Below are 26,487 nucleotides of genomic sequence, written 5' to 3'. Positions count from 1 at the left end.
TTCCCGGTGAAGCCGGTCATTTTGACATATGACACTAAATTGGGAAAAATAAACTGTGGGCTGTGATACGGTTAGAAATATTGTTTATCTATAAATAAATAAAGAAAGAATAAAGTTTCTGTAAAACAATAGTCTGGTTGCCCATTCGGGCAACCACACTAACTATCTTTCCACACACCAGGCTCACGGAGGAACAATAAAATGTTCAGTGGCAGTTACATACTATTTGACCAAAGCTATGACACCGAGAAGCACGTTAAGCAACAAAGGCATTAGAAATATAAGATCATCTTTTTCCATCAAAACTCATCATAATGAATAATCATGATTATATTATTCCTTCTTTCATAATTTTTTTTATAAATGCAATTTTACTTACATCTGAGCTGATATATACTGTCTGCTCATCTCATATTTCTCTTTTCAAAGACTTTTCCATTATTCTAAGCTAGTTTACATCCAATTGTACATGCTTTGATTGATTGAATACTTTATTAGTCAGAAATGTAAACAGCACATGGTACAGTAAGACGTTAAAGCTAGTCCTGGGGACTTGTTTCCATTGTAGGCCTATGTATTCAATTCATCAACATAGCATACAAAACACAATAATGAATCAACAAATACAAACATACAAAAGAGATGGGGAAATTATAGTTTTTTCAGGCCAATTTAGAAAGAAACCAATCTTTTAATGGATGGTGTCAGGGCATTCCACATTTTGGTGGCAGAGCAGTAGAATGAGAACTTTCCCATGTTTGTTCTAAATTTGGGTGGTGCCAGATCATGGTCGCTCCCTCTAGTGTTGTGGCTGTGGGTGTCACTCACTGTGGAGAAGTAGTTCGACATAATGCTGAATCGGTGGCAGGTGAGGAGGAGTAGACTGGAATCAGTTTACTTTGTAAGTTTGCATATCCGGTCGAGAAAATAAGTGTTTATGGAAACGGTCTGTGCGTGTATGTTATAGACTCAAGCCCTATAGCCTGGCCCTGGCCTGTGGTGTTAAAGCCTCCCCTGGCCCTAACCTGCTAAGGGTCTTCAATATATCAGCCTCAGAAGTACCCGAGGCCGAGACCAGAAGCCAAATCAATGTAATCTGTCTCTGATGTGCGCTTCCTCTGATGTGTGCTCTCTCTGATGCGGCCGCAGTGCAACTCTCTGATGCGGCAGCAGTGCAACTCTCTGATGCGGCAGCAGTGCAACTCTCTGATGTGCCTGGTTGTGCTCTCTGATATATGCAAACACGTATTACGTGATCTAGCAGCAAATAAGTAAATCAAGATTTACGATGTATCTTTGATGTGAACTGTAAAGAACTATGTTTCAAATGTTATTCCCCCCCTCCCCCCTCCTCACTTTTTACCCCTCAATTTGGATCGCCAGTGCTATGACTAGCATTCCAAAAAAAAAATCCTATGAAAAAAGGAGTAGGATATGCACCACCCCACAGTTTCTTTAAACACGGTGCTGGTGCAGGAAATGTACGCACACGATAGCTGGTTGCTCTCCTGTCTTTTCTTTATTATTTTAACCAAACAACAATGTTTCGCCCATGCAGGGCTTCATCAAGTTACTGTAGCATCCACCAATACATTCTCACTCCCAAGTCATCAGGCTTCAGAGATGAAACAGAGTTACTAACATAACTTGGGCTCATTGGATTTATCTACTTTCATTTGCAATGTTCAGTTCTAAGAGACAGACCCGGGCCCGATCTATTAATTAAACAATTGGTCAGAGTCTGGCCCTAATCAACTCACAGGGTCTTGGTGGGGCTCAACCAGCTTGCAGACCTCAAGTGCGTAGGCCTACATGTGAGTGGAAATTAAATTGCATTCAGCTCTGTGTCTATTTGTATCTGTCTGCAGCTAATGTGACAAACTACTAAGCTGATAAAGCATCATATTTCTAGTGCATTCTTCCAGCAGGCCATTGACCTCGATTCCCAAACATTTTTCCAATCAGTCAATGACAACGATGTCATTTTGGTGAATTAATCATCACAGAGCAATATGTCCTCAAGGCTATGGCCTATGCCTATGGCTAGTCTGGTGCAATCTAACTAGCCATTTACAATGCTCATGTCCCTCTGTCTCATGGGATATATTACTGGTACTATAGTCAGTTGCAGGCATGCAATTCACTGGCACAAGTAAAAGGATCCAGACTGAAATGCAACAAGTCAAAGTTGCATTTCAGTAGATAATCTATGCATGAAAAAATAAATCAAAAATCAGCAAATCTCTTAGCCGGTCCTTTAAGAGACAAGCGTACTGTAAACTGCCTTGTGTTGTCTAACATCCTCTCACGGAGGACTGGCACTATGAATGTGGGGCTCCGAAAACCTGGTACATCCTTTCATTGACTTGCCACAAGGAATTAACATTAAGACTGTGCCGATTACATAACATAGATTACAAATTATGTTCAAAAGGCTATAACATTGATACGTCATGTTTGTCCTACTGATGACAAAACAACTTTTCGATGTGTTCACTGTCCAAAGATTTGTCTCCTGTCTACTCTGGCTGCACCGTAATGATGTAATGACAGTCGTTTATTTTAGCCCTTCCACACATTGCCCTGTGCCTTTTCATACATGCAGGCAACCCCAAAACATTGTTATAATAATAATAATAATAATAATAATAATAATAATAATACATTTATAACGCACTTTACATTTCTGGAAATCACAAAGTGCTACAGGGTTCAAATCAAAAGGCACAAAAACAACAAAATCAGGGCAACAAAATCAGGGCATTGTTATCAAAGACAGACAGAAAGATGGAGTGCCAGAATGTCCACTTGCATACAAGATATCTCAAAATCGAAAGTGTGGATTGCCATGAAAGTTGGAACAGCACAGCCTCTATGGGGGGCTAGCAAGGCTTTTAGACTCCATTCATTTATTGTTAGGGTTTTATTCAGCTGATGAAGATTCTTGAGACGATAAAGATAATAAAGATTTGATTTGGGGTAAGACAACATTTTCACACTTGATGTATCTGCCTTTAATCCAACATCAACAGACTTCGTTATACTTTTACAAGGTCAATCAGTTTACAGTACCTGCTTACACTTATCTAAGCCTTTATGAGTGTACCATAATTGTGAACAGCAGGTTCGCACAGTGGTTGCCTCAGATCAGGGACTGAGGATATTCAGATTGGTAAATACTAACTCAGCGAATTTGAGCTTACGAGCCACTGCACTGATTGCATGCTCAGCTCTTTTGATTAGCTGTAAAATGCTGCCTTAATGAAAATGACTTATTCCACTGTTTTAGCTGTTCCACGTGCACCCAACAGAAACTCAAACATGCACCGCTACCACTTGGAGTGAATGTGTGATGACTGGGAAATGGCCAATCAGTTTGGAATGTGAAAAATCGGACGGATTGGACGGATCCATCTTGATCACTTGACTTGTTCATGATTTGCGGCATTTTGTTTTACATAAGTCAGCCTCCTGGTGGTGCTATAAAAGGCAGATGTGAAAAATGCAGGGCAGGTTTTTCCTTGGCCTCTAGGGAGTGTGCAAACAAGGTTTTACACAGATCGGTGCAGTGATAGGTAAAAACACGAATCGGACAGTTATAGCGCCACCATGAGGCTGATTTGAAAAATGTCAAGTGGCATTTCTTCATAGTGAGAATGTGCGTGCAAGATTTCACGGAAATTGCATGATGTGTTCATGATTTCAGGCATTTTGTTCAAAACGGAGCACTCCTGCAAACTTTGGAAGCCATTCTTAGCCAATCAGGATGGAAAATGAAAAATTTACTGTCAAAGTACAAAAAATTTGTTTTGCAAAAAGCGGCCTCCTGGTGGCGCTATAACAGGCCCATGTGAAAAGTTTGGGGCAGAGGTTCTGAATTGGCATCTAGGGAGTGTGTGTGCACAGTTTCGCTGTGATCAAGCCAACGGTGCTTAAGATTAGCTGTCCACAGACGGAGGGGGCAACGGACACACACACACGGACGGACGGACAGGGTGCAAAACATAGTCTCGGCCATGCCTTTCGGCCTGGCAGAGACAATAACATTACACTTGACTCAGAACTTAGAAGCACCTTATTGCCAATATGTAACACAAACAGGAACTGGTTTTAGTCAATGTGCAACATAAAATCTAAAAGTTAAGATAAACAAGAATACACACACACGCACGCACAGAATTATTACCATCTTATATATGAGTATACAGAGGTATGTATAATTAATGTGTTTTCTGTGATCATAGTTTCCATAAGGATTTGATGTTTAGGTCTGGAACCACAGGTACCCCTGCTGGCCTGGGATCTTATCCTTATAACTTGCAATATACTGCAATAGTCTTCCTTACATGTCTTATAGACCCTCTCTACCCTTTTCTGTCTCTCTCAGCAAAGTCCAAATGGGAATGTGCTGCACACTCAGCAAAATGTGTTTTGTCAATGAGGAGACAGGCATGAGGGTCGACTGACCCAAATAACATCAATATCCCCGTTATTCAAATGATATAATAGAAATGAGAAACAGAGCTCCTCATTGTTTGTGGGATTATGCATTCACCATACGCAATCATGGCTTCAGCAGCATAATAGCAGATAGGTGAGGAGTTACAGCAGTGACATCTTTCTCTCGCCAAGTTGACATGCAAGGAAATTGCTGCATCTAGCCATTTCCAGGCTCCTTTAGTTTCGCAGGGTCATTTTTGAATGGTTCATTACCTTAAGATGTACTAGATCTGGGCTGCCTACTTCCTTTTCGTTCTCATTCACTCCCTTAACTATGAGGTTTTGTGAGGAATGGCATGTACCAGAGTCCCTTAGTTAATCCAAACTACTCTGTCTGAACCCTTTCACAAAGAAGCTTAGACATTGATATTTGTCACTGCACATCCAGCTACGGGCTGGGGCGGCATCTGTCAGCAGGGAGTGTTAGGTGGGAGGAAGGAGTAGGAGGTGCTACATTCTCCCGGTGTGGGTTCCTCACTGGCAAGTGAGCCAGTAGGATACAACAGCACACTGAAATGTATGTGGGGAGGAATCAATTGGCATCACGACTAAATTGGGGAGAAAAAATGGGAGAAAATTCAAAATCATAAAAAAAAGAAGGTAAAAATGCTATTTTTACTGAACATTTGCTTTTGACATGCCTAGATGGATACTAATGTGTGTGTGCAGTCTGTGCATGCGCGCACACATGCCTGTGTGCATTCCTGTGGACTGTAAATGTCTGCAATGTGAGTGTTTACTGTGTGCCTGTGTGTGTGTGCCTGTGTGTCTATGTGCATGTGCATGCAATCTGTTGTATATCGCCCTAGGAGAAGTCAGGGCAACCAAGCATAACACTGCAGTCACTTCTTGTTCAGTCAAGACAGCGCTGTACACCTGTGTGTTCTCCAATAAAATTGCTCCATTTGACGTAGCTCCGCCTTTCTCACAGCAATAAACTGGCAACACCAGACACTTCTAATGGAAGCTGACAGTTCTATAAATTGACACCAGAGCAATCCACACATGCATTTGGCACAAGTCAACATAAAATAAATCTGTCTGGAATAGGAATAAATCATGTATACTTTTTCTGTGACCAATCATTGTCTTCTGTTTGTGTACATGCTATGACCTTTGCTTATTACTCTAGAGCAATGCATGTAAAGCCTCAAGCAAAAAGTGTAGCTAGAGGTAAACATTTTGCATTTATTTTTATTTTTAAGTCTAATATAGGAAATATATCCTTTCTTCAAGGAGAAAATTATTACAACTGAAAAATAATTACAACTGATCTAGATCACTGTAGAAATCTACCTTTTATATATCCAATTTTCAATTCATAAGGGACACTGATTTGGGGTAAAAAGAGTTTTACGCTATTGTCAGCCATCACAAGTGACAAAGGATGGCTTGGTAGCCTGTTAAACGTAGTGTTACTGTACTGTTTTTTGTCCACATTCCCCCATTAACACACAAAATTCACACACCGACAGCAGAGGAAACCATGCAAGGCACCAACCTACTCTTCGGGAGCAGTTAGGGATTCAGTGTCTTGCTATGATAGTTACAGCCTTATGTTCCACATGGAACGAAGAGGATTATTAAGTAAGTAAGTCTTGCTACGAGAGGCCATCAACACTGGTGACTACTGCAGACTAAGCCTAAAGACTACATCTAATAGGGTACTGTATGAGGTGAACATGAAGATGTGCCTCTGGGAGAAGGAATGACAGCCTTTGTAGCCATCAGTCTTAAGCAGAGTGGACATGCACAGTCCTGCATGGCCCCAATGCCCCGTGGTTCGACTGACTTGCAGCAATGCACTCTGTGACCAGATGAGAGAGAGAGATAAGGACAATGTGCTTAACATACTACATTTGAAAATTATGATGACCCATCTCGGCAAATGGAGGATCACTTAAATGCTTGCGTTTTGTTAAGATGAGGTATTAGACATTAGACTTTTTTTTATCTACACATTATAGATAAAAAAAAATGCATAAACTTGATATTCAGGAATTTACTTATTTTGCCTACTGGTGTGCACGAGAAATTTGATGTTGATCAGTTAGTGGTTTGCAAGATTAGCCACGGACAGACAGACACACACACACACACACACACACGCACACACACACGCACACGCACACACACACACACAGAAAAAGCCTCTTCTAGACGACTCAGCTCTAGGAGCCATGGCGTAAAAACATATATGTGGAAAATATACAGGGATTTACTTCCTTGGTCTACTGGCAGCGTGCACAAAAAAAAACGTGGTGCTGATTAGTCCAGTGGTTTACAAGATTAGCCATGGACACACACGCACACACAAATGCTCAACGCTGTTTACAAAGGTAAACAAGATGGATGTTTTCAGAATGCTATATTCAGGATACTCTATATTGGCACTCCTAATTGGAGATGAGACTTTATATTAAGGTCAGGTCTGTAATGCGTTATAACCACATTTATAATGTATTGTAGTGCATCATAATGCATTTATAATGCTTCATAACACTTGTTATAAATGTTTATAATTATGCATAACAACTTAGTTAAGGTAGTTATAATGTGCTGTTCCACTGAGCTTTATAATGCAGTATGACCAGCACGTTATAAATATGCTTATAAATTGTCATACATGATTATAAACATTTATAACAAGTGTATAAGCGCATTATAATGCATAAAAAATTTGATTATAATGCATTATAGACCCGACCTTTTAAGTGAAGTGTTACCGAATGGTCAGACCACGGAGCTGATCGTGGACTTCAGGAGGCCGAGGTGAGAGCACGCGCCCATCTTCATTGATGGAGCCGCAGTGGAAAAGGGCAAACGAGTTCAAGCTCCTCGGAGGAGAAGCTCAAGTGGGACACACACACGCCACGCATGTGAGGAAAAGGTCTCAGCATGCGAATATACTGTTCGGAGTAGGCCCCCCACATCCTCAGGCTATCCTACAACAGCTCCATTAAAGACATTCTGTCAGGCTGTGTTACTGCCTGGTACGGAAAATGGAGCGCCCGCCAAAAAAAAAAGAAAAGGAAAAACCTACAGCGGATGGTGTGGTCAGCCGAGCGCATAATGGGAGGTGAGCTTCCCTCACTCCAGGAACTGTTCGAGAAGAGATGTGTATATTCAAAGCTCAGAGCGTCTTCAGGGACAGGCACCACCACCCCAGCCACAAACTGTTCATACCCCTACAACGACCGCGGCCAGGCAAGGAGGCCTACCGTAAGTATCAAGGGCAAGACCCCATGGTTTATGAACAACTTTCACCCGGCAACCATCAGACTGTTGGCCTGACCACCGCATGACATTGTCTATGTCACCAGGCTGGCCTTGCTTGGACTTTACTTTTCCTCGTGGACCTACCATGTGGATTTTACCTAGCCTCGCGTAGCCAGACTATATCACTGCGTGGATATGAGTCTGGTGCCTCTATGAGGACGTTTTCTTTTTCCAAGGGGGCGGGATCAAAACAATTGGCTCTGGACGCAATTGGTTAGACCTACAACCAACTACCAATCACAGTCTCCCATATTTGAATACTGGGCCCTGATTGGTCACCCCAGACTTCTGGAGCAGGAAATGGATTCACAATGGAGCGGTGCCAGACCCAAATCGCAGAGGGCATTTTTCTTTTTTACACTGGCAGATTCGTCTGGTCCCAGGCTAGATTTTACCGGCCTATGCTCTCCCTTTTATTTTTCTCCTTGCTCTCCCTGCCCCCCACCCCCCCCCCCCCCCTCTTCATTTCTATTTTCTTCTGAATATAAAAAACTATTATGGAGCTTGCGCAAAAACTAATTTCACCCACTTCTTTACACCTGTAAACCTGTGATGTGACAATAAAGTTGGTTCTGATTCTTCCGCCAATCACAATGCGATGACTGTAGTATAATGTAGAGTGTGCCGCCACATCCTTTGTTCGTTAAGCTGTCACTGCACCACATGCCCAAGCAAATCCCTTTTTATGAGCCTCATTCTGTGCTTCTAAATTAGATCTTTAACCTGTCAGCAGTGATGCGTGGCCGGATGTTGTAATCTGTGTGGGTGTGTGTGTGTGTGTGCGTGTGTGTGTGTGTGCGTGTGCGAGCGTGTGCTAACAAAACTCGAGGTGATGGCAACTCCAGAATGGATGGCCGATCGGCGGGAATGATCAGTAGGATGCCTTAAATAGATGATTAACTTTTGGGTCAAAAAGGTCAATGTTCAAGGTCACAATCAATGGCAAGGTCAAAATTGAGAGTGGCCGTGTGGATTTTCCTGATACTTGAAGGGGGGCGATCAGTAAGCTGATCATTAAGGGGAGGATCAGTAAGCTGGCCCAAAGCCATAATTAAGTTGGAGTTGAAAGGGTCAAAGGTCAAAGTCACCATCAAGAACAAGAGATGTTGCTGCAGGCAGGGTTTACACCCCCACATGCGTCTGTTTAATTAGCAGTGTGATCCGCTGATGTCTACTGACTAACAGAGACAGTCTCTCTCTCTGGCTCTGTATCTCTCTCTAGCACACGCACGCGCGCTCTCTCTCACACACACACACACACACTAACACACACACACACACACACACACACACACACACACACACGCATATCAACCCCATGCTGGGGTCTCGTCCCATCCCGTCGTACAGCCATGGCTCCTACAGAGCTCACTACTAAGCGGATAATGTACCATCCAGAAAAAACACAAGGGCTGCAAGTAACTGTCCATAACCAGCCTTTCATGTTGAAGATTGCAAAACATTCTGTTCCTTTGTGTTCTGTATTTGTAAGATAATTCCAGACAGACAAGATCCTTGTTTGTTTGCACCACAGATATGTGAAATTTAGTTAGTTACACTGATGTAAACTCCTCACCAACCACACTATTGTCGCAGAAAATATAAGGTTTTTACTTTCTGGTGGCCAATCAGTAAAAAGCAATCAAATTACATGAACAGAATATAAACAGTCGGGCTGATCAATCTGGGATGGTTGTTGCCTGCCTTTGTTACCGCAGATGAGGGCTTTCATATTTATTACTAATCAAAATATCATGCTATTCGGGTCGGGACTTAACATCTGTAAGCACTCTTCAATGTACTTTTTGGTGTTGTCAATCACTGTTTATATTTTATTATTTTGTGGGTCAAAACCTGTCATACTTAATTGTGCAGGGATGTACTGTAGGTGTTTGAGAAAAAAAATATCTTGTGCGCAATAGTCTCTGCCATAATCCTCAGTATCTCTACTTTTAACTCATTGAGTGCCCGAATTATTTCTGTCTATTTCAGGCCATTCAAAGTTAAAAAAAAAGTGCTTTGGAAGCGAGATACAGACCTTTTCAGTTATAAGTTAAACAAGGAGTGGATGGAGCTGCAAATCTACAGATAATGATATCTTGGGTTCTGAATATATATATATATTTTACTATTCTTTTCAAAAACACGCTATGGCACGTTGCCCCATAGTGGTAAAACACGTGAATGGCACTCAATGAGTTAAAATAAAAGCACAAGTATAAATCTATCTCATCATAAATTTCGAAGGGGTGTAATCTGTCACGGAGAACACATTGCCGAGGCAAAACTCTCCAATGTATCCAAACAACACACCTTGACTATCACTATTTTACAGAGGACTTAACACCTATGGACTAGGAGTAATTTTAAGTTGTCATTTGTGTCTACGTTGGAACTATTTCAGCGGATGCAACCCTTAAACTGTTGTAGAAACAGACATTTTCAAAATCTGTTTGTTTGTTTTACAGTCACACTGAGAATGAAAACCTTTTTAAAATGGATTTTAGAATGCACCATCCAATTTAAGTTATATGTGCCCGCATGCCTCCAGAAGGAGCAGGTTGCCACAGCGATCGGCATGACCAGTAGCGGTGTTCTGTGGTCAGCTGGCATCAGGCAGGTCCCAGACATACTGTGCACTATGACAGTGCCAGAGGGGTGGTGTGTGTGTGTGTGTGTGTGTGTGTGTGTGTGTGTGTGTGTGTGTGTGTGTGTGTGTGTGTGTGTGTGTGTGTGTGTGTGTGTGTGTGTGTGTGTGTGTGTGTGTGTGTGTGTGTGTGTGTGTGCGCGTGCGTGCTAATAACCACATCCTGTGCTGCCTTGATGCAATGCTACCACCACTGTACCCTTTTACTAGCAGCCTGAGGTTAGGTTGTGACGTAAGCGTAGATTCTTTGCCACACTGTAATTAGCACATATAAGACAGTGTGTGAATGTTTCCTTGGTTTTATCACAGACTATCTAGGTGTGTTAACCACTTACACCCTAATTAGTTGACCGGGGTCACCCAGGGCTCTCTCCTTTTTTCTCTCTACACCAAATATCTTAACCGAAAATAGACGATCTACAGGTCACAATTCTATAAGCTCACAACGCAATGCAATGCATTGCGAGCTATTTTTGCCATTGTTTTGCCTCAGAATAGGGATGCTAGGGTTCAAGTGCTTGAAACGACAAAGGAGACCATAGTCTTTAGCTATAGCGAGTCCTACAGGCTCAACCAGCTTTTATGAGTATCGCATATGATTTGACCTAAAAGTGACGTAGTGGGGTTGAAACCAGGCCATGAACTCATGCATGTTAATCCTCACTCTCTTGCAATCCTCTGTCTCTCTCCTGTGTATTATTTAATATTTAATAAAGCATAAATAAATACCATAAAAAAAGAAAAAGCGGGCAGTTCACTCCACTTCAATTGATTTCTTTATTTAGACAAAAAGAAAGGAAAGCTGAAAGGGGGCAAGTATGGGGACGAAAAAGAGATAACATTGCGGTCAGGGGCCGTACAAGTGCTTCCAGAGATGGGGGCCTTAAGCCTACTTTATACTTAGTCGTCCGATGGAGTCACTCGCCGAAAACAATTGATTTGAACAAGTGAATCAAATACTTTCGTTGAGTGACACCGTAGTATCACAAAGTGTAAGTTAGGTTGTTTATGCCTAAATCATTGCCATCTTCACCATCTATGAGCTCAAAGTGCCCTTACGGTGCAATACACACACCAACAAATCCCAGATAATATTTATTTTTTTATGTATAAGAACGTTGGTCAAGGTCATCAAAATGCATAATTCAAAGACATGTTTCATCAAAATAAAACTGTCCAGAGTAAACAGTTTATCTTTATCATGTGAAGCTACAGACTGTAACATCCCAGGGGGACATTGTGCTAATCAGCCACAGCAGAAAGACAGAGAGAGTAGATGGCTCTACCTCACTCTTCTGGGATTGTTTCACACACACCAAAAGGTACACACACACACACACATACAAACTATAACAATTCTACAATACTTGTGGGGACATTTGGCCCTCACAAGTATAGTAATACAAGCGCGCGCGCACACACACACACACACACACACACACACACACACACACACACACACACACACACACACACACACACACACACACACACACACACACACACACACACACACACACACACACACACACACACACACACACACACACACACACACACACACACACACACACACACCTCATCCTCTCCCAATGAAACAGAAGCCCTATTAGCCTGAAGTTGATTTAATTAGAACAGCAGTAGGCTCTAAGGAGACATCCCTTCAGCTCCCAAACTCCTCCCCTGGCAGTAATTGTCTTTACACAAGTTTTTACATTGAATTACAGGAGTTGTTGGCTGAGGGGAAATGTGAACCATCCTGAGGGGTCCATCCATGCACCTGTTAGTGAATGATATCACCAGTGGCTTTAAGCAAAACGGAATGTGCCTGAAGATGATTTGATGGTTTGCATCCAAAAATAATAATAATGCTCTGGTACATTTTGTAGCATGTCAGCTGCAATGTAGTACGGCTAAACATCCACTGAAAATGTTCACAAATCATAATAACATTTTTTAGAAGATGTTTAAAAAATGTATTCCCTTTAAACCTTAACCACTATAAGTGCTAGTGCGGTTCTTGGCTCAGTGGAACAACACGACTATGGTTAGTATTTTGGGGTCGGCACATTGGCTCAAGGTGCACAGCGGACAGGGAATTGTCAATTTCCTTATTTTCATGTTTGGTATTTGGGTGATTCACCGTGTGAGGATGTGGGAGAGGCACAGAAGGGCTTGTTTACCACGACTTTGCACCGCCTGTCTGCTTGGACAAGGTCAACTAGCACACAGCAAGTCATGCACTCATCTTTTGTGCTGCTTTCTTCACTTTTGTTTTGACACTTTAGTCACACCCACATAGACGTCTCTCCATGGCAACTTAAACCTGCTTATATAATGCTTGTCTGTTTCACTTAGAAATGAACAGTCAAGTTGAAGTTATCTTAGTACATTTTGTGTGCATTCTAACAGTAAAATGCTGAGGCTATCCAACAAAGCTGTTCTGTATCGTGGAGAATATTGATGCTATGTATCGTATATCGTTCTCTTTCATAAAAATCCTTTCTCGATTGGTCAACAAGATCAATTATTGCACATTCTGCCAGATTCTGTTTGGCTCACCTCCAGATATTGAACCATTTCTTACACTGAGAAACGCTTCTCATATATAAGACCAGTGCCAGACATATTAACTGCATTTGCAAGATAATTTTAGATTATCTGCTCTTGGTCAGTTTAAGATGCTGTAGATTTGTTGTTAATCTACCGCCTCACACCGGTTCAGGGTAAAAAAAAACAGGTAAAAGGCGATCTATGTGGTAAGTATGTCTGCACGTCTATACAGTATAATAGTCATTCTATATATGACAATGTGTTCACACTTGGGGCCCTATTTTGATGACGCACTATTTAGCTATCTTCCACCAATTTCAACAGATTACTTTGATTCCCTCAGGTTTGGTGACATTTAAAAGGATAAAAAGCACCTCTATTGATATGCTGGATATAAACTAGTTAAAAACAAAAAAGATTAGGCTCCAGGTACAAAGGCATTGCAAATATGGGCTCTTAACTGGAAGACAAATTATCAAGCTCTCCTAAGATTAGCTAACGGGTAATGAAGTCAAGAGTAAATGCTACATTTTACAATGTTTACTACACAACTGCTGCACTGTTTCTGTGGTACATTATGATTTTTCTGTTCTGTTTACAATAATTGGGAAAGAACAGGCTGCAGCGACTTTTGTGATGGTTTCTAATGTATGACCATTTTAACAGTGTTTTTTTGGACAATGCTGCTTACCCTGTTAACGCAGCCAGCACAGACGCATGCACATACAGCTTTGATCTGGAAAGCGTGCTGGTACTGTATGTATTGTAGTACATGCAATAGAGGGGAAAAATAGATATAATTGTCTGCACCTCCGGTGCTCCATTTACCAGGCTCTCATTTTAGAAAGTGTTTATTTAGCAGTCTCGTGTGAGGGAAAATGAATGAATATTATCCGCCAAACAACGACTGCACACTGCAATGGTTAATAAAGCATTTCCCTTGCACTGGCATATTCATGCCATTAACAAGACATCACGGTGTGAGAAATACAAGAGCAAATACGGTGTTGAGTTATTGTGATGAAAATAATTCCTCAATACCTGGACAGCACTATGTGTTACAATAGACATACCTGTACTATTGTACAAAATACCTCAAGTTCATTTAAATGAATGGAGAACAACATGAAAGTCCAATGAGAATCTGAAGCACTGTATTTTCATTGTCAAGACCCCTTTCTTTGTTGAGATACTGTAGATGTAGACAGACATAATGACAGCTCACAAATAGTGTGGCTGTACCATACCGACATGCATGCATGCATACAGTGAAAAGGGACAGTGCATGGACAGTAAACTGGAAATGTATTCAGAGCTGGTGCCTATTTGGTATATTCTATGGTTGTTTAGAGGGTGCAGTGTGGCAGAGTATTGTTCCTTTGTGGTGATGAAGGTCGTGGTAATTTTAGAGAGATAATTGGGGAGGACAGGTGACAACTGGAGCTGATTGCCAACAAACTTTTCTCTATCCATATCACTATCTTATAACGTATCCAGTCCTAAACTGTATTAGAGAGCAAATAATTTAAATGACAGTCAGTGAACTCTTGTTGAGACACACACGCATTTATAGTGCATGTATTTTGTGATCCAGGTTTAGACTGTCAGACAGAAAAGCAATTTTAACTCCTCTACACAAGAAGTAACAATAAAGTGCCTTGAACCTTGAAAGTGGTTAATTGTAAACAACCCCCCTTTTTTTCCTCATTATGTCATCTAACCCTGACAATCGACCTTGCTGAGTTCTGCAGGCTGTCTGTGTGATCAACACTAATCACCTCCTCTTTGGATCTTCTCATAATGAGCAGTTAACAGGAGCCTACATGGGAGAGGAGAGGAGATGAAAAAGCGAGAGGAAGTTGTTTGGAGGGGAAATGTGCTGAGAAAGAGAGAAAAAGCTGAGCAAGAAAGACGAGAACTGAGCAAAAGTAAAGACGAGACCAGGAGCACTGAGGGAGAAAGAGAGGCAGCCACAGAAAGAGGAATGGGGCTGCATGTCCCTTGATGAGTCCTTATCGGGTGGTGAAGTGGAGAGATTTTGGGATTGATAAAGGTAAACTCACAGTAATCACAGCTGAGATCGTAGTCCCCTCAGTCTTACAGTACAATCCACACTATACCACTACAGCTCAATTCTCACTGCTATCTTCACTTCTCACTACTGTCACCATGCCAGTTCCCAATCACGGCAGTAGAAAATAACCTTTTTTTCTCCTTCATATTACTGTTCAAATGATAATTTAACTAAGCCATTAAGACCTGAGTCTGATTCTAAAAAGCTTTAAACAGTTTAAAATATATATATATAAAACATATATATATTTCAAATATCTCAAAATATTTTGTTACAGGCACCCCTAGAAGCAAAGATTTGAGTTACAAATGTTTGCTTTAAATATATATATATTCAAATATAGTGAATAGTCAGTCTTAATGGGTTAAAGTAATACTCTGTAACATACATAGTTGTCATTAGTGTTTGTCTGTGATGTTTTGAGCAACAAGGATCTTCCTCTGGCTTTTGTTTGGCTACATACAGAGTCACCATGAATAATACAATTAAATAGCCATAGTCCCCCTTACAAAACATGTTATATAACAGATGTATAACAGATGTTCAGATGTGTAAAATAGCCCACAAATTGTGCATCTGTCACGCGACTCCACCTCCCGCATTAAAATACAGTATGTGAGCCCTAAATGAATCTGCTGCACAATACACGTCTTTCTTTATGCACAATTTATCAAACATTCAGGATATCGACCAAATTAACCATACAACCTCCTTGGCTAATTCTAGGCATTAGACAGCCTGAAAGAATCAATTTATCACAAAGGATACAAAATGTCAGCATAATACAGATGTCAAGTTGACCTACAGCATTGGAAATTCTCTTTAACTGAGCTCAGGAGTTAGTCAAGACAATCACAGAAAACATTGTCACCTCAATGAAAGTTGACCAAATCAATAATGTGCTAGTTGGGTTGTAACCCACGCCAACCATAGTTCTGCGTTGCCGCCTCCCCATCTCGCACTTCTGAGTAGGAGACCTTTAGTTGAAAACTGTATTAAGGTGCAGACCGTGGTGACCTAATAGCTGGCTACGGCAATGGTTTCAGGTCATTCTTGTATTTGACGCTTGAGAGAGGCTGTGCATCTCCCGCGAAATGCCTTCAGTGGACACGCCCAAAGTGTTCAGAGCAGAGTGAGCAGATAAAATACTGCTTGTTTGATACACCTGCCAATGTTTTTAATCATTCAAATTTGGTTGGGTGGTTAATAACACATTATTATGTGGCGTGACAAACTCCAGCACACAATTTGTTATTGAGATGCGCATGCCTTTTTTATATTTACCATGCAATATCAACACCACACTTACTACCAGGATGCAGACGAATTAGTGTGTCATGGACATTAACAGATGTTTTTGTTTAAGTGTCTCCTCCATGGGAGACGAGGAAAGAAGCTCATGCATGCTTCTTGTACGTTATGTTAGGTTACGCACCGCTGACCGCGTCCATAGGCCACGGGGAAGGATAACAAACACATCACCATCCCAACATTTATCGACCAGCGAGTGACAGGCCACATAATTGCGTCTGTCAAACACGCCATGTAGTTGCAATTTACATGTAGAGGGAGCTGAGGATTGTTGGAGTGTTGTATACATTACAGCGTGTTCCTTTTCCCCTGATGGAAGGCTGCCTCGACAGCCCAGTGCTGTTGTTACGCTTTCACTGTCACACTGTCACATTGTTCATTTGACTAGAAATAGAGGCACTGCTATTTATCTATTCACTATTCTGACAGGGGCACGGAGACACTGGGTGGGGTGGAATCAATAGTAGGAAAATCCATTAACTGAGAGGGCTCTTCCAGCTCAGAGAGAGCTGTGAACGTAACTATACAGTGTTTGTCCCTGCTTCCCAGAGACTAATTAGCTTGTGTGAAAACACACACATGTAGCATGGAAGGCAGGATGTATAATTCATACCTCTGTTATTACGGCTACTCACATTGTCTGTTCTGAGTTTCTTGGCAGGGCAGCCTCCATCCACAGGATGTAGCATGTAATACAGTCGTACTTTGTTGGCATGTTTCCGACTCTGGAAGGGCAAAGGAAGAAGATTATTAGCAAAGACACATTAACACTGAACAGCACAGTAATAGCGGAGGCTGCCCCATAACTAGAAGGTCACAGATTCCATCAGAAAGTGTACATACTGTGTACTTTGAGACACTGAGTATTAATGTAATGTAAAATCCAAGATAAAACTTTTGCAAATAAGTCAACTATAAAACAAAGAAATAAGGAAAACCACCAAATATACTGCGTACAGTATCTGCCCGGCTCTAGTCACAATTGATAATTAGTTATCTAACCTCTTGTTGCAGGTTTGTGCTGGAACAACCCCCCCCCCCCCCCTCCTCTTCCTCTTTAGCTCTGACCAGTGCCGCTTTAGACTCCACAGGGGCCCTAAGCATGATACAGGACACATGCACGCGCGCGCAGCGCGCGTGCATGTGTCCTCCGTGTGCGCGCGCGCGAAGCCCAATTTTTTTTGGCGGTTCTGGGCGGATTGGGTTCGTTTTTTTTTTTTTTTTTTTCGGCGGGTAGGGGCCCTGCGTGGGGCGGGGCCCCACGCAGCCTGCATAGTGTGCGTGTAGGGAGAAGCGGCCCTGGCTCTGACAGTCATGGCTGAAGAAGCGAGGGATTCTGGGAGGAGTGCGTCAGTCAATTCCTCATTAAGTTTATCTCGAAATGATTCCGCTTGACTGCATATAAGCTCTGAACGTTTCCAGGTCTCGTTTGACAATGAAAAGGAGAGACCGGATTGCTAGAAAGGTGGGATGTACAGATGTAGGGATGTGACATTCAAAGACGGGCCTCAACAAGTGAGGGGAGCTCTAGTGATATTTTGTCACTGTGTCTTGCTAGGAGGACCCCAGTGAGGTGTTTTTGCTCTCTCTCAAAGATATGATGCTGTGTAGACTAATGCCCAGCCCCTGTCTGTCTGGCTCTAAGGTTCTCGAAGAGATGTACAGATAGGCATAGTGTATACACATTCCTGACAAGGTCAAAGAAGAAGAAACATGTGCAGAGGATTATATTGGTCTTGCCTGTCTTGTTTTTCAGCAGAAATATTATATATATTAATGCAAGTCTTTTAATAAACAATACATTTCCATGTGAAATACAAATAGGACACTAAGGCTAAAAGAGACATACTCAAGTGGATCTTTCACATTTCTATTTCCATCTATGCCATCTCCCCAAATACGGTGTCATTAGTTTTGTCATTGATATTTTGAATAGAATAGTAACAACCAGCATAATGTGCACATCCTCTGTTCGAAAATTTCTCTCGATTTTCTTATTCAAACTGGAACAAAAAACATGATGCTACTGTACTTATAAAACATCTGTTCAGATGGCATGTACTCTGTTGATGCTTGCCTATAGGGTAATGATACCCCTGCATACAATAGATTTACAGTTGAGTAGGCTAAATACTTTCCCCAGGGACATTGACCATCCGTCTGTTTCTGCTTGGGCAGTAAAGCTAAAATGGTGAACACCACTGATTGTGGGAATGCAAATAAACCAGACTAGAACAGGGAGTGTATGGCCCTCACTTTTTGTACGGTAATACAGCAACATGCACGCTTGACATAATCAGGAATGAAGAAAAATCAATACTACATTACCACCACATCACTGAGCTGATCAAAAATCATGGGCTTAGACTGCCCCACCGATCCCTTATAGAGCCAAAACATGGGTCATTAGGGCCCAGCTATAGTGTTCTTGCTCTGCTAGTGCCAGGGGGAAGAACCTAAGCCAATATTTTTAAAACTAATACATTTTAATCCTGTTTTTCTATAACACTACAGAAAGCCTGTTTCTTTTTGTGTCTTCGAAGTATTTTGTGTTATATGACAGTTTCCCCACTTCTTTACGCTATCCTTTGTATTATTGTTGAACTTGTGAGATATTTTAAGCTACACGAGTAGAGTAGTAGAGGGCAGACAAGGCAGTGCTGCAAGGTATGGTCTGCTTCTCCACATTCACAGATGGTAGGGCCAATTTTGTTGATCAGCTTTTGATCACCCCATTGAACACCTTGGTAGTAGCATCCTCTGCCCTGACCTCCACCCCTCCTTTCTCTGTAAATATACCTGTTGATGATGCTACTGAGTTTTCTACCAATATGTATTGTTTTGTATGTATTATATATATTACTGATGAATTGAGTACAATGGACCACAATGGAAACAAGCCTCCTGGGGCTTTTTGGGCTATCCGTTTAGCATAACCATTGACTGTACTGTACTTAACAAACTTGTTAATAAAGTATTCATTCAATGAATCACACTAAATTCGAACAAACCTTCAGAGCTGGGAACAATAAAAACTAGCGCCATGTGAAGAGCTGGTTCAAAGTGTTGCCTAAGGTACAATCACATAGTAAACAGCATCAATAGCCTCATTGATTTCCATTTCCTGTCTCTTTCTGAGAACATGTGTAAGGTAACATTTACATTGCTGACTGAGGGCTAAACATTTTATTCAGCATTCTATGCCCTGCTTTCTGATAGGCAAGTAATGACATAGTCAACATTTTTGTATTACAAAGAATCTCTCATACAGCACACTAAATATAAAAAATATATGGAACAGCATTCTGATAATCCAGGAAAAAGCCATTTCACCTATCAAAGTCCCTTTAGTCATTAGAGTAAGGGAAAAGGAAAAAGACACATTGAGAAAGGTTCCTATGTGCAAAAGTGGGAAACTCAGTAGGCCTACCTCATAGTTGTACACACGCACACTTGCATTTTTTCCTCAAAGTCATTTCAATGCAATTACCAATATGTGTTGCTTGAGGTGGTACACAGAGGTGTTTTAAAGGATTCATGTGATGTGTTAGAGCACCAGCTGTCAGCTGAATGGATGGCTACTGAGAACACTGTCAGTCTGCATTAGTAATGCGTCAATACCGTTTTGTCACTGCCAATACCGATTCCCAGAATTAAACCTTATAGTTTTGAAGGATACTGAAGACCTTTCCAGTAAAGTACTTTTATGAACCAACACTGGACAATAGTTGGGATAGTCAGTGAATGAAAATGAGATACAATTGACTTTTCTCCATTAGAGAGCTATTATGGCAAAAACATGCTCCAAAACAGAAAATTTTTGGACGTGGAGTTATGGATACTCTAAAACTAGTGCTCCGTTTTGAAGGATAGAAGAGACTGTCATTGGAAATGTGAGAGTGACAAAGTGAAAGTGACAAAAAAGTGCGATCTTATAATGAGCATTAAGTCAGGACCAATTACTGTATGTGAAGATACGGTTGAAAATGGGCAACGTTCTCCTTTAAGTTTGGAAAAGGGTTAATATCAGGATCCCTTTCATTTCATAGGCTGACATGCATGTGGCTCTAGGTTTTAGTACTGTGAAAAGTCTCCGACAGTGATCTATTGATAATATTTAACTTTTGCATATTCTGTTCTAGAATATTTCATACACACTGAAAAAATGGCCTTCAGTACTTTACAATTAGGCTACCTCATTAACCTGTGTGCTTTAAGCTTTGCATAAATAATGAGTGGACATAATGGGTGCGTTCGGACATTGTGCACCGGAGCGCACTCGCCTATTAGTTTGTATTGGTCAGTGCGCTCAGTGCTGTATTTCCGAACACACCCAATGTTCCTGTTGTTTTACTTGAAAATCTCTTATCGATAACGTTCTTTCAAGGATGTGATGCAATGGGAATACAGAATCGAGGTACTTCTTGAACCAACTTTTATTTGCATGGCAAAAAGAAAAAGAAGTCAAACTATCAATGCTCCATTATGTATCTCGGACTTCATGTAGCCAGCCCGTCATGTCATTCAGCCCAATTGACTTCCATTATGAAATTGAAAGTTAGATATTCCAAAAAGTAGAACACATAGTTGAAAAAAATACGCACCACTGATCGGTCCAGCAGTTTGCGAGATTATCTCGGGGCATGCAGGCACACAAACTCTTCTAGACAGTTTGCCTTTGAGAAGCCATGCCGTAATAAGATTTCATGAATTAATTACAGATTAAATATATTAACAAAATTGTTGCAGTGCAAGATTGCCGTTAGTTCATCAGCATCCTAGTCTGCATAGTAAATTAGAATTAGAAACAGCAAGCATAATTGATGTGACTGTGTTTGGAAGCATGCTGGGCTCAGTTTGGGACAGTATCCATCAAAACAGTGTGTGTTGTACCTACTGAGGTTTTTTCTCAACACTGCATTTTGTCTCAGTTGGATTCTCGACACCTCTCATTCCATTCCACTTTTCAGTCTTAAAAGCTATGGTCTGTTGTAATCTTTGTTTATAATACAGAACAACAACAGTTATTCATAAATCATTCATGTATCCAAATGGATACAGAAATCCTTTGACTCCTTTGTTTTGGGAGCTAACACGTCCAGAGAGACTAAATACACTTCATTCCTAAAGTAGGTGGGTTGTGATTGGCCATATGCTGCGAACACAGCCACCTTTTACTTACTGTAGCTGGAATGGAAAATCCTGGGTTGATTTAACGAGTTGAACAACCTTTGTGTGACCGCTGTGTAATTTTATGATTTTCAGGGTGGATGAAGTAAGATAATGAAAATATAAATTTTCTACTAACAGAAAATGTGGTTCTCAGCTTACCCTGCAATGCCGGGGTAATTGCGCTAATTAGTGTGTCCAGGTTCCGGTATCCGCATTGGCTGGGTTACTGCGTGTGTGAAATATTTTGGGATTTACTACCTGGGCCTACTAACAGGGGACAGACAAACAGTCAGGACCTCTTCTGGTGTCCAAAAGCAACACAGTCATACAAAGAAGTATAAATTAGGCTACAGTTGCAAATTGGGCCTTAAAGTTTTTTTTTGGTTTGTTTGTTTTATGAAAAACATGAATTTAATTAATTAATTAATTAAAAAAGTTACCAAAAAAAACATGGACCCCTCACGCATTAGAAGGACAATATCAGACACCAGAACCAGGGATGTGTGTCTAACATGGTTAAAATGGACTTTGAAGTTCAATGGGGTTATATAGCCCAATGAGCTTATGTGATTGTGATCAAATCAATATCAAATATCTAAATATTGAACTAAGCAATTTAAAAACTGCACACAAAAGCCGGAGAAGACTTTTCAATGGCCCCAGAAGTGTTTTAAAGTTAAATGCCCTTTTTAAGCGGATTTCTGAGAGACAAATCCAGCTATTGGAGTATTGTTGAGCCTCGGAGATCAATAGAGAATAGGGATGGGCACTATGTCACAAAACTAGGTCATACGGTCAGTTGTGAAACTCGCATCGATAAACAAACTGGCACGAATCACAGTGAACCCTATCCACTGTGAACAAAAACCCACAGAGATCAAAGAGAATTGGCCCCATTGGCACTATAAGATACAGTATGGTGTGTTTACAGGGACTTAGATATGATCTTTTCAGTTCTCGAACATCTCCCGCAATGCTGCAGAAATTAGTTGCACTGCAGCATCAGTGGACTACTGATTCATTCATTGTCTGTGAATGTGAAAAATAGATCTAAACCAGTGATCATGTTACGTTAAACTAAATGAGTACAGTGAAGGAAGCAGCAGTGGCTCAGTAGGTAGAGCGGCCGCCCGGGAATTGGAAGATTCTCGGTTTGATCCTCAGCTCCTCCAGGCCACTCATCTGAGCAGCACGCTGCTGGGTCAGAAAATGTATTCCTGCTCAGGAATCATTACCGTACCTTTTTCCTTTCTGAAAGCATGATTAGCTTTGATGCATTGTTTAAACACTGGTGGCATGGTGAAGCACTGTTGGGAATACAGTAATAGGCTAAATGCATTAGGAATCAGGTGGCAATTTGGAGAAGACCCCCCCGCTATGCTCACCCTTTCAGTTTTTGACGGCCTCATATTATGTAACTATTTCTATTCCCCACAGTTTGAAAAGCCTTTGTTCTAACCATCAGTGGATTTTGTGTTTGTATAGGCTAGTCATGACTCCCTTCAGGCAGCTTTGTAAAGTTAGATTGGCAGGAGAAATGAGCAAGAGTTATTCATTCTGTGCATAAAGTTCTTTACACACCTGGGGCATGATGAATAAACAATACAAAAATTGCGGGTATTTCACATCAAAGCTATTCATTTAATATAGGTTGATGCCTTCATTCGCTGTGAAAAATGGATCTCGTTCTAAAATGAAAATTATGTCGCTGTGTAATATCTAGATGTGAATGTATATGACAAACAAATATGAAAACATATTTTTAAGCAAATTAATAAAAAGAATAATAAAAATAAAAATAAACTAGAAAAGTGCGCTCCTCTGAGCGCAGATCTCCACCAGGCTGGGTGGAGATCATGACTCCAGAGATAATGTGTACCGATTTGTGAGTTTTAAGTGTGTTTTGAAGAAAACACAAAATATGATGGGATATATTATGGGGAGTTGTATCATGATCCAAGGAAGTCGGGCAGAAAAATGTGTCCTCACAGAGACACACTTTTGGTTTGATTTGTTTGATTAGGGACTATGGAAGTATTGCATGTTATATATATTTTATATTTTTAAACTGCCATAGTCCTTGGATTATGAGCTAACTGTTGTGCACCTTACATCTCACATTATTTAAATTTTATGTGTCTCATCAGCCACCCTCAGAATCTTTGCAGGTTGTCTCCAAATTGCTGAATTGTTGTTTCACAGCAGAAAAGCACTTGTCTGGCATATCACTGCATTCACCAAAAGTGTCTTTAAACTGCTGCTAACAACTGATCTTTCGGGAAATTTCAATTAATAGCCCACTCCTTATGTTGTCCAATGAGAGCAGCTCCTAATTAGTCACAGCTGATGTCCCAGAATGAACTACAGTACATGAAGTGTCTCGCTGGTGCAGTTTGTGCTCACACCGGAGGCCACAGGTCACTTATCTTTTGCGACTGTATGTTTAGAAGTAATAACCTACAGTTTACCTGTTATACTACCTGTACAGTATGTTGTCATCCAGCACTGATCGACACCAAAGGCCTGTTTCATCTCCACTTCTCAGCCATTTTTAACCATCAATTACAGGAACAGTGATGACTCTCATTCTCATTTTCATACTGTAGTTTGTTTATATATTATTTTCCTCAGCAATAAAGATAGCTAAGATTTCCACCTCATTAACTCCTGTGAAGCAGACGGCAAATGAATGCTGCACATTACTCTCACACACATACCAGCTACACAGCATCCGGGAACGCTCAGTCAGTAATGGTGAGTGTGACCATTGGAATAGACTGCTGGGCTAATGATACATGAGAAGTAATTAAGAAGGTGCTGTGATGAAAATTAGTCGCTTTCTTTATCCCAAAAAAAACCATTAAGATCTCGACGGGGCGGCATCTGATGCAAATTATGCTGCTCAGAAAATGCATGCACTGCAAATTTGCCTGTGAGGAAGCGTCAGTCTGTCTTTCGGCTCTTTCCTGCATAAGCATGCATTTTATTTAGCTAAGTTGTGTAATAGAACTGAATTATACAGTACATGTTGCTTGTGTGTTCACTTGGCTGAGTCAGCATGGTATGTTTACAAATGAGCTGTTAAGGCATTAAAGGGCAAGACCACTTTGGTAGAGGTTTGGGTTGTACATTTACCTTGCCATGAAGTCACTCTTTTAGCACATAAACAAACGCAAACAAAGTTGATTCAGACAATATAGAACATCACCAAACCCAGTACTGTTTTTTTTTAATAAAAATGTTAACTTCCTGTTGATTTTGCTATTTTTATTAAGAAGAAAACCTGGACTGGATTCGTGGATCCGGATCCAGATCTTCAAATAGTAAAAAAAGCAGGAAGTTAACATTTTTATTAAAAAAACAAACAGTACTGGGTTTGGTGATGTTCTATATTGTCTGAATCAGCTTTGTTCGTGTTCGTTTACGTGCTTATAGAGACTTTGAGAGCTGTTTTACCGTACAATGTAAGTCAATGAGGAGCACATTTAGAATTATCAATTTCTAATCAATGGAGCGATTATTTTTTATTTCTTGTCCACCTTTGGAGTTACACCATGGCAAGGTAAATACACAACCCAAACCTCTACCAAAGTGGTCTTGCCCTTTAAGTATATCAGTGTTAGGGAAATAAATACATGCAATTTTACACATTTTCATATTTGACTTTGACATTTCTGACTGATCCTTAGGATCTCAAAATCCACCAAAATGCGTTGAATAACTTAAAAATTACATGTGAATCAATTGTTGTCTAGCAGGCTCATTCCTTTATGACAACAACTTTACTAATTTGTCAGACAACAATAAAGTATGTAGTGGGAATCACAAGGCGCGCCTAGTGCTGCTCTACTGGACCATGGTGTCATCCCTAATCCTCTCCTCCAAAATCAATATTGGTAAAGGTCAAACAGTATGGGCTTGGGAAATGGAGATTAATTTGTCAATAAACAGCACACTCTCCAACACTCGCACGCTATGTTTTGTTGGAGAGTAGCCAGAATCCTATGATCGGTGGGGCAGGTGAGAACAGGCTTACACAAGTAGGTCAAGTAGAGGCCATTTAAGAGCACCATAGAATAAAGCAGTGGTAAATACAACATTAATATTCAAAGAAAAATAATGAAATTATGTTTTTTTTAAAAGTGAGTTTTTCTCGTGATACTGCTAAATAGTAACTTAAAGTATAGTACCTAGTATACTACCTTAGTACCTTAGTTGATCCAAGCCGGAACACAATCGATTGCTTGATCATTAAAATAAACACTTTTGAGATGTTTAAGTGGGCCCTGGTCGAGAAAAAGGTTGAGGACCACTGGAATAAAGGATATAAGGATAAAGATGAATATGGTTTGTATTTGTAAGATTATTCATAACTTACTGGTCCAGGAGCTGTGCTCCCTCGTGTCCTAAGGCAAGGTGCTTAAGTTGTTTTATGCATATGGGTCAGTAATAATGTAAACATAATAAAGTGCCTGGACAATTTAGCGTGAACAAATCCAATTCCAGATAATGGAAATGACTAGATAAAGAAAAGGGCCAGAGTAAATTCAGCGTTCCACTCAACTGGAAAGGGGCACTTTATGCCATAATGCTTTTATTTCAGTCAGTATGTCAGTATACTTTGCTGAACAGGGTGAAAAATTAGGTTAATTTTAAAGGCCCTCAGCTGACAGGGGCTCTCAAAGATGCCATGGTCATATTTCTTATTATTTAATACATTCCCTTTGTCTAGTGAGATATGTTATTAAGGGGCTCAGAATGTGTCTCCTCTATTAGCACTGTATGTGTTAATGTGTAAGTTATTGATATGTTTGCGAAAATGCAACTGGCATTCATTCTCTATCGTTCATTCTGTCCAGAATTAGAGCTACTCTAATTCTAGTGGTGGACCAAGTACTCAACCCCAGTACTTGAGTCAAAGTATATAGATACTCCTGGTCAATTAACTACA

The 26,487-nt window shown here is 40.7% G+C and overlaps 1 protein-coding gene across 1 annotated transcript in view; it reads right to left on the bottom strand.

The window, feature by feature from the left end:
• The window catches only part of zmat4a (zinc finger, matrin-type 4a), a gene marked incomplete at its 3' end in the record, with an annotated part of 111,145 nt that overhangs the window by 54,267 nt on the left and 30,391 nt on the right, over nt 1–26,487 (bottom strand). The window contains exon 3 of the mRNA XM_080432892.1: nt 17,000–17,089. Coding sequence (XP_080289018.1) covers nt 17,000–17,089 — 90 coding nt within the window. The remainder of the gene's footprint in view (nt 1–16,999; nt 17,090–26,487) is intronic.

The sequence above is a fragment of the Gymnoscopelus braueri genome (genome assembly GCF_963280865.1).
Source record: "Gymnoscopelus braueri genome assembly, chromosome: 7".
Classification (NCBI taxonomy): domain Eukaryota; kingdom Metazoa; phylum Chordata; class Actinopteri; order Myctophiformes; family Myctophidae; genus Gymnoscopelus; species Gymnoscopelus braueri.
The sequence above is the reverse complement of the archived record's forward strand: the minus strand, read 5'-3'. Positions and strand labels throughout refer to the sequence as shown.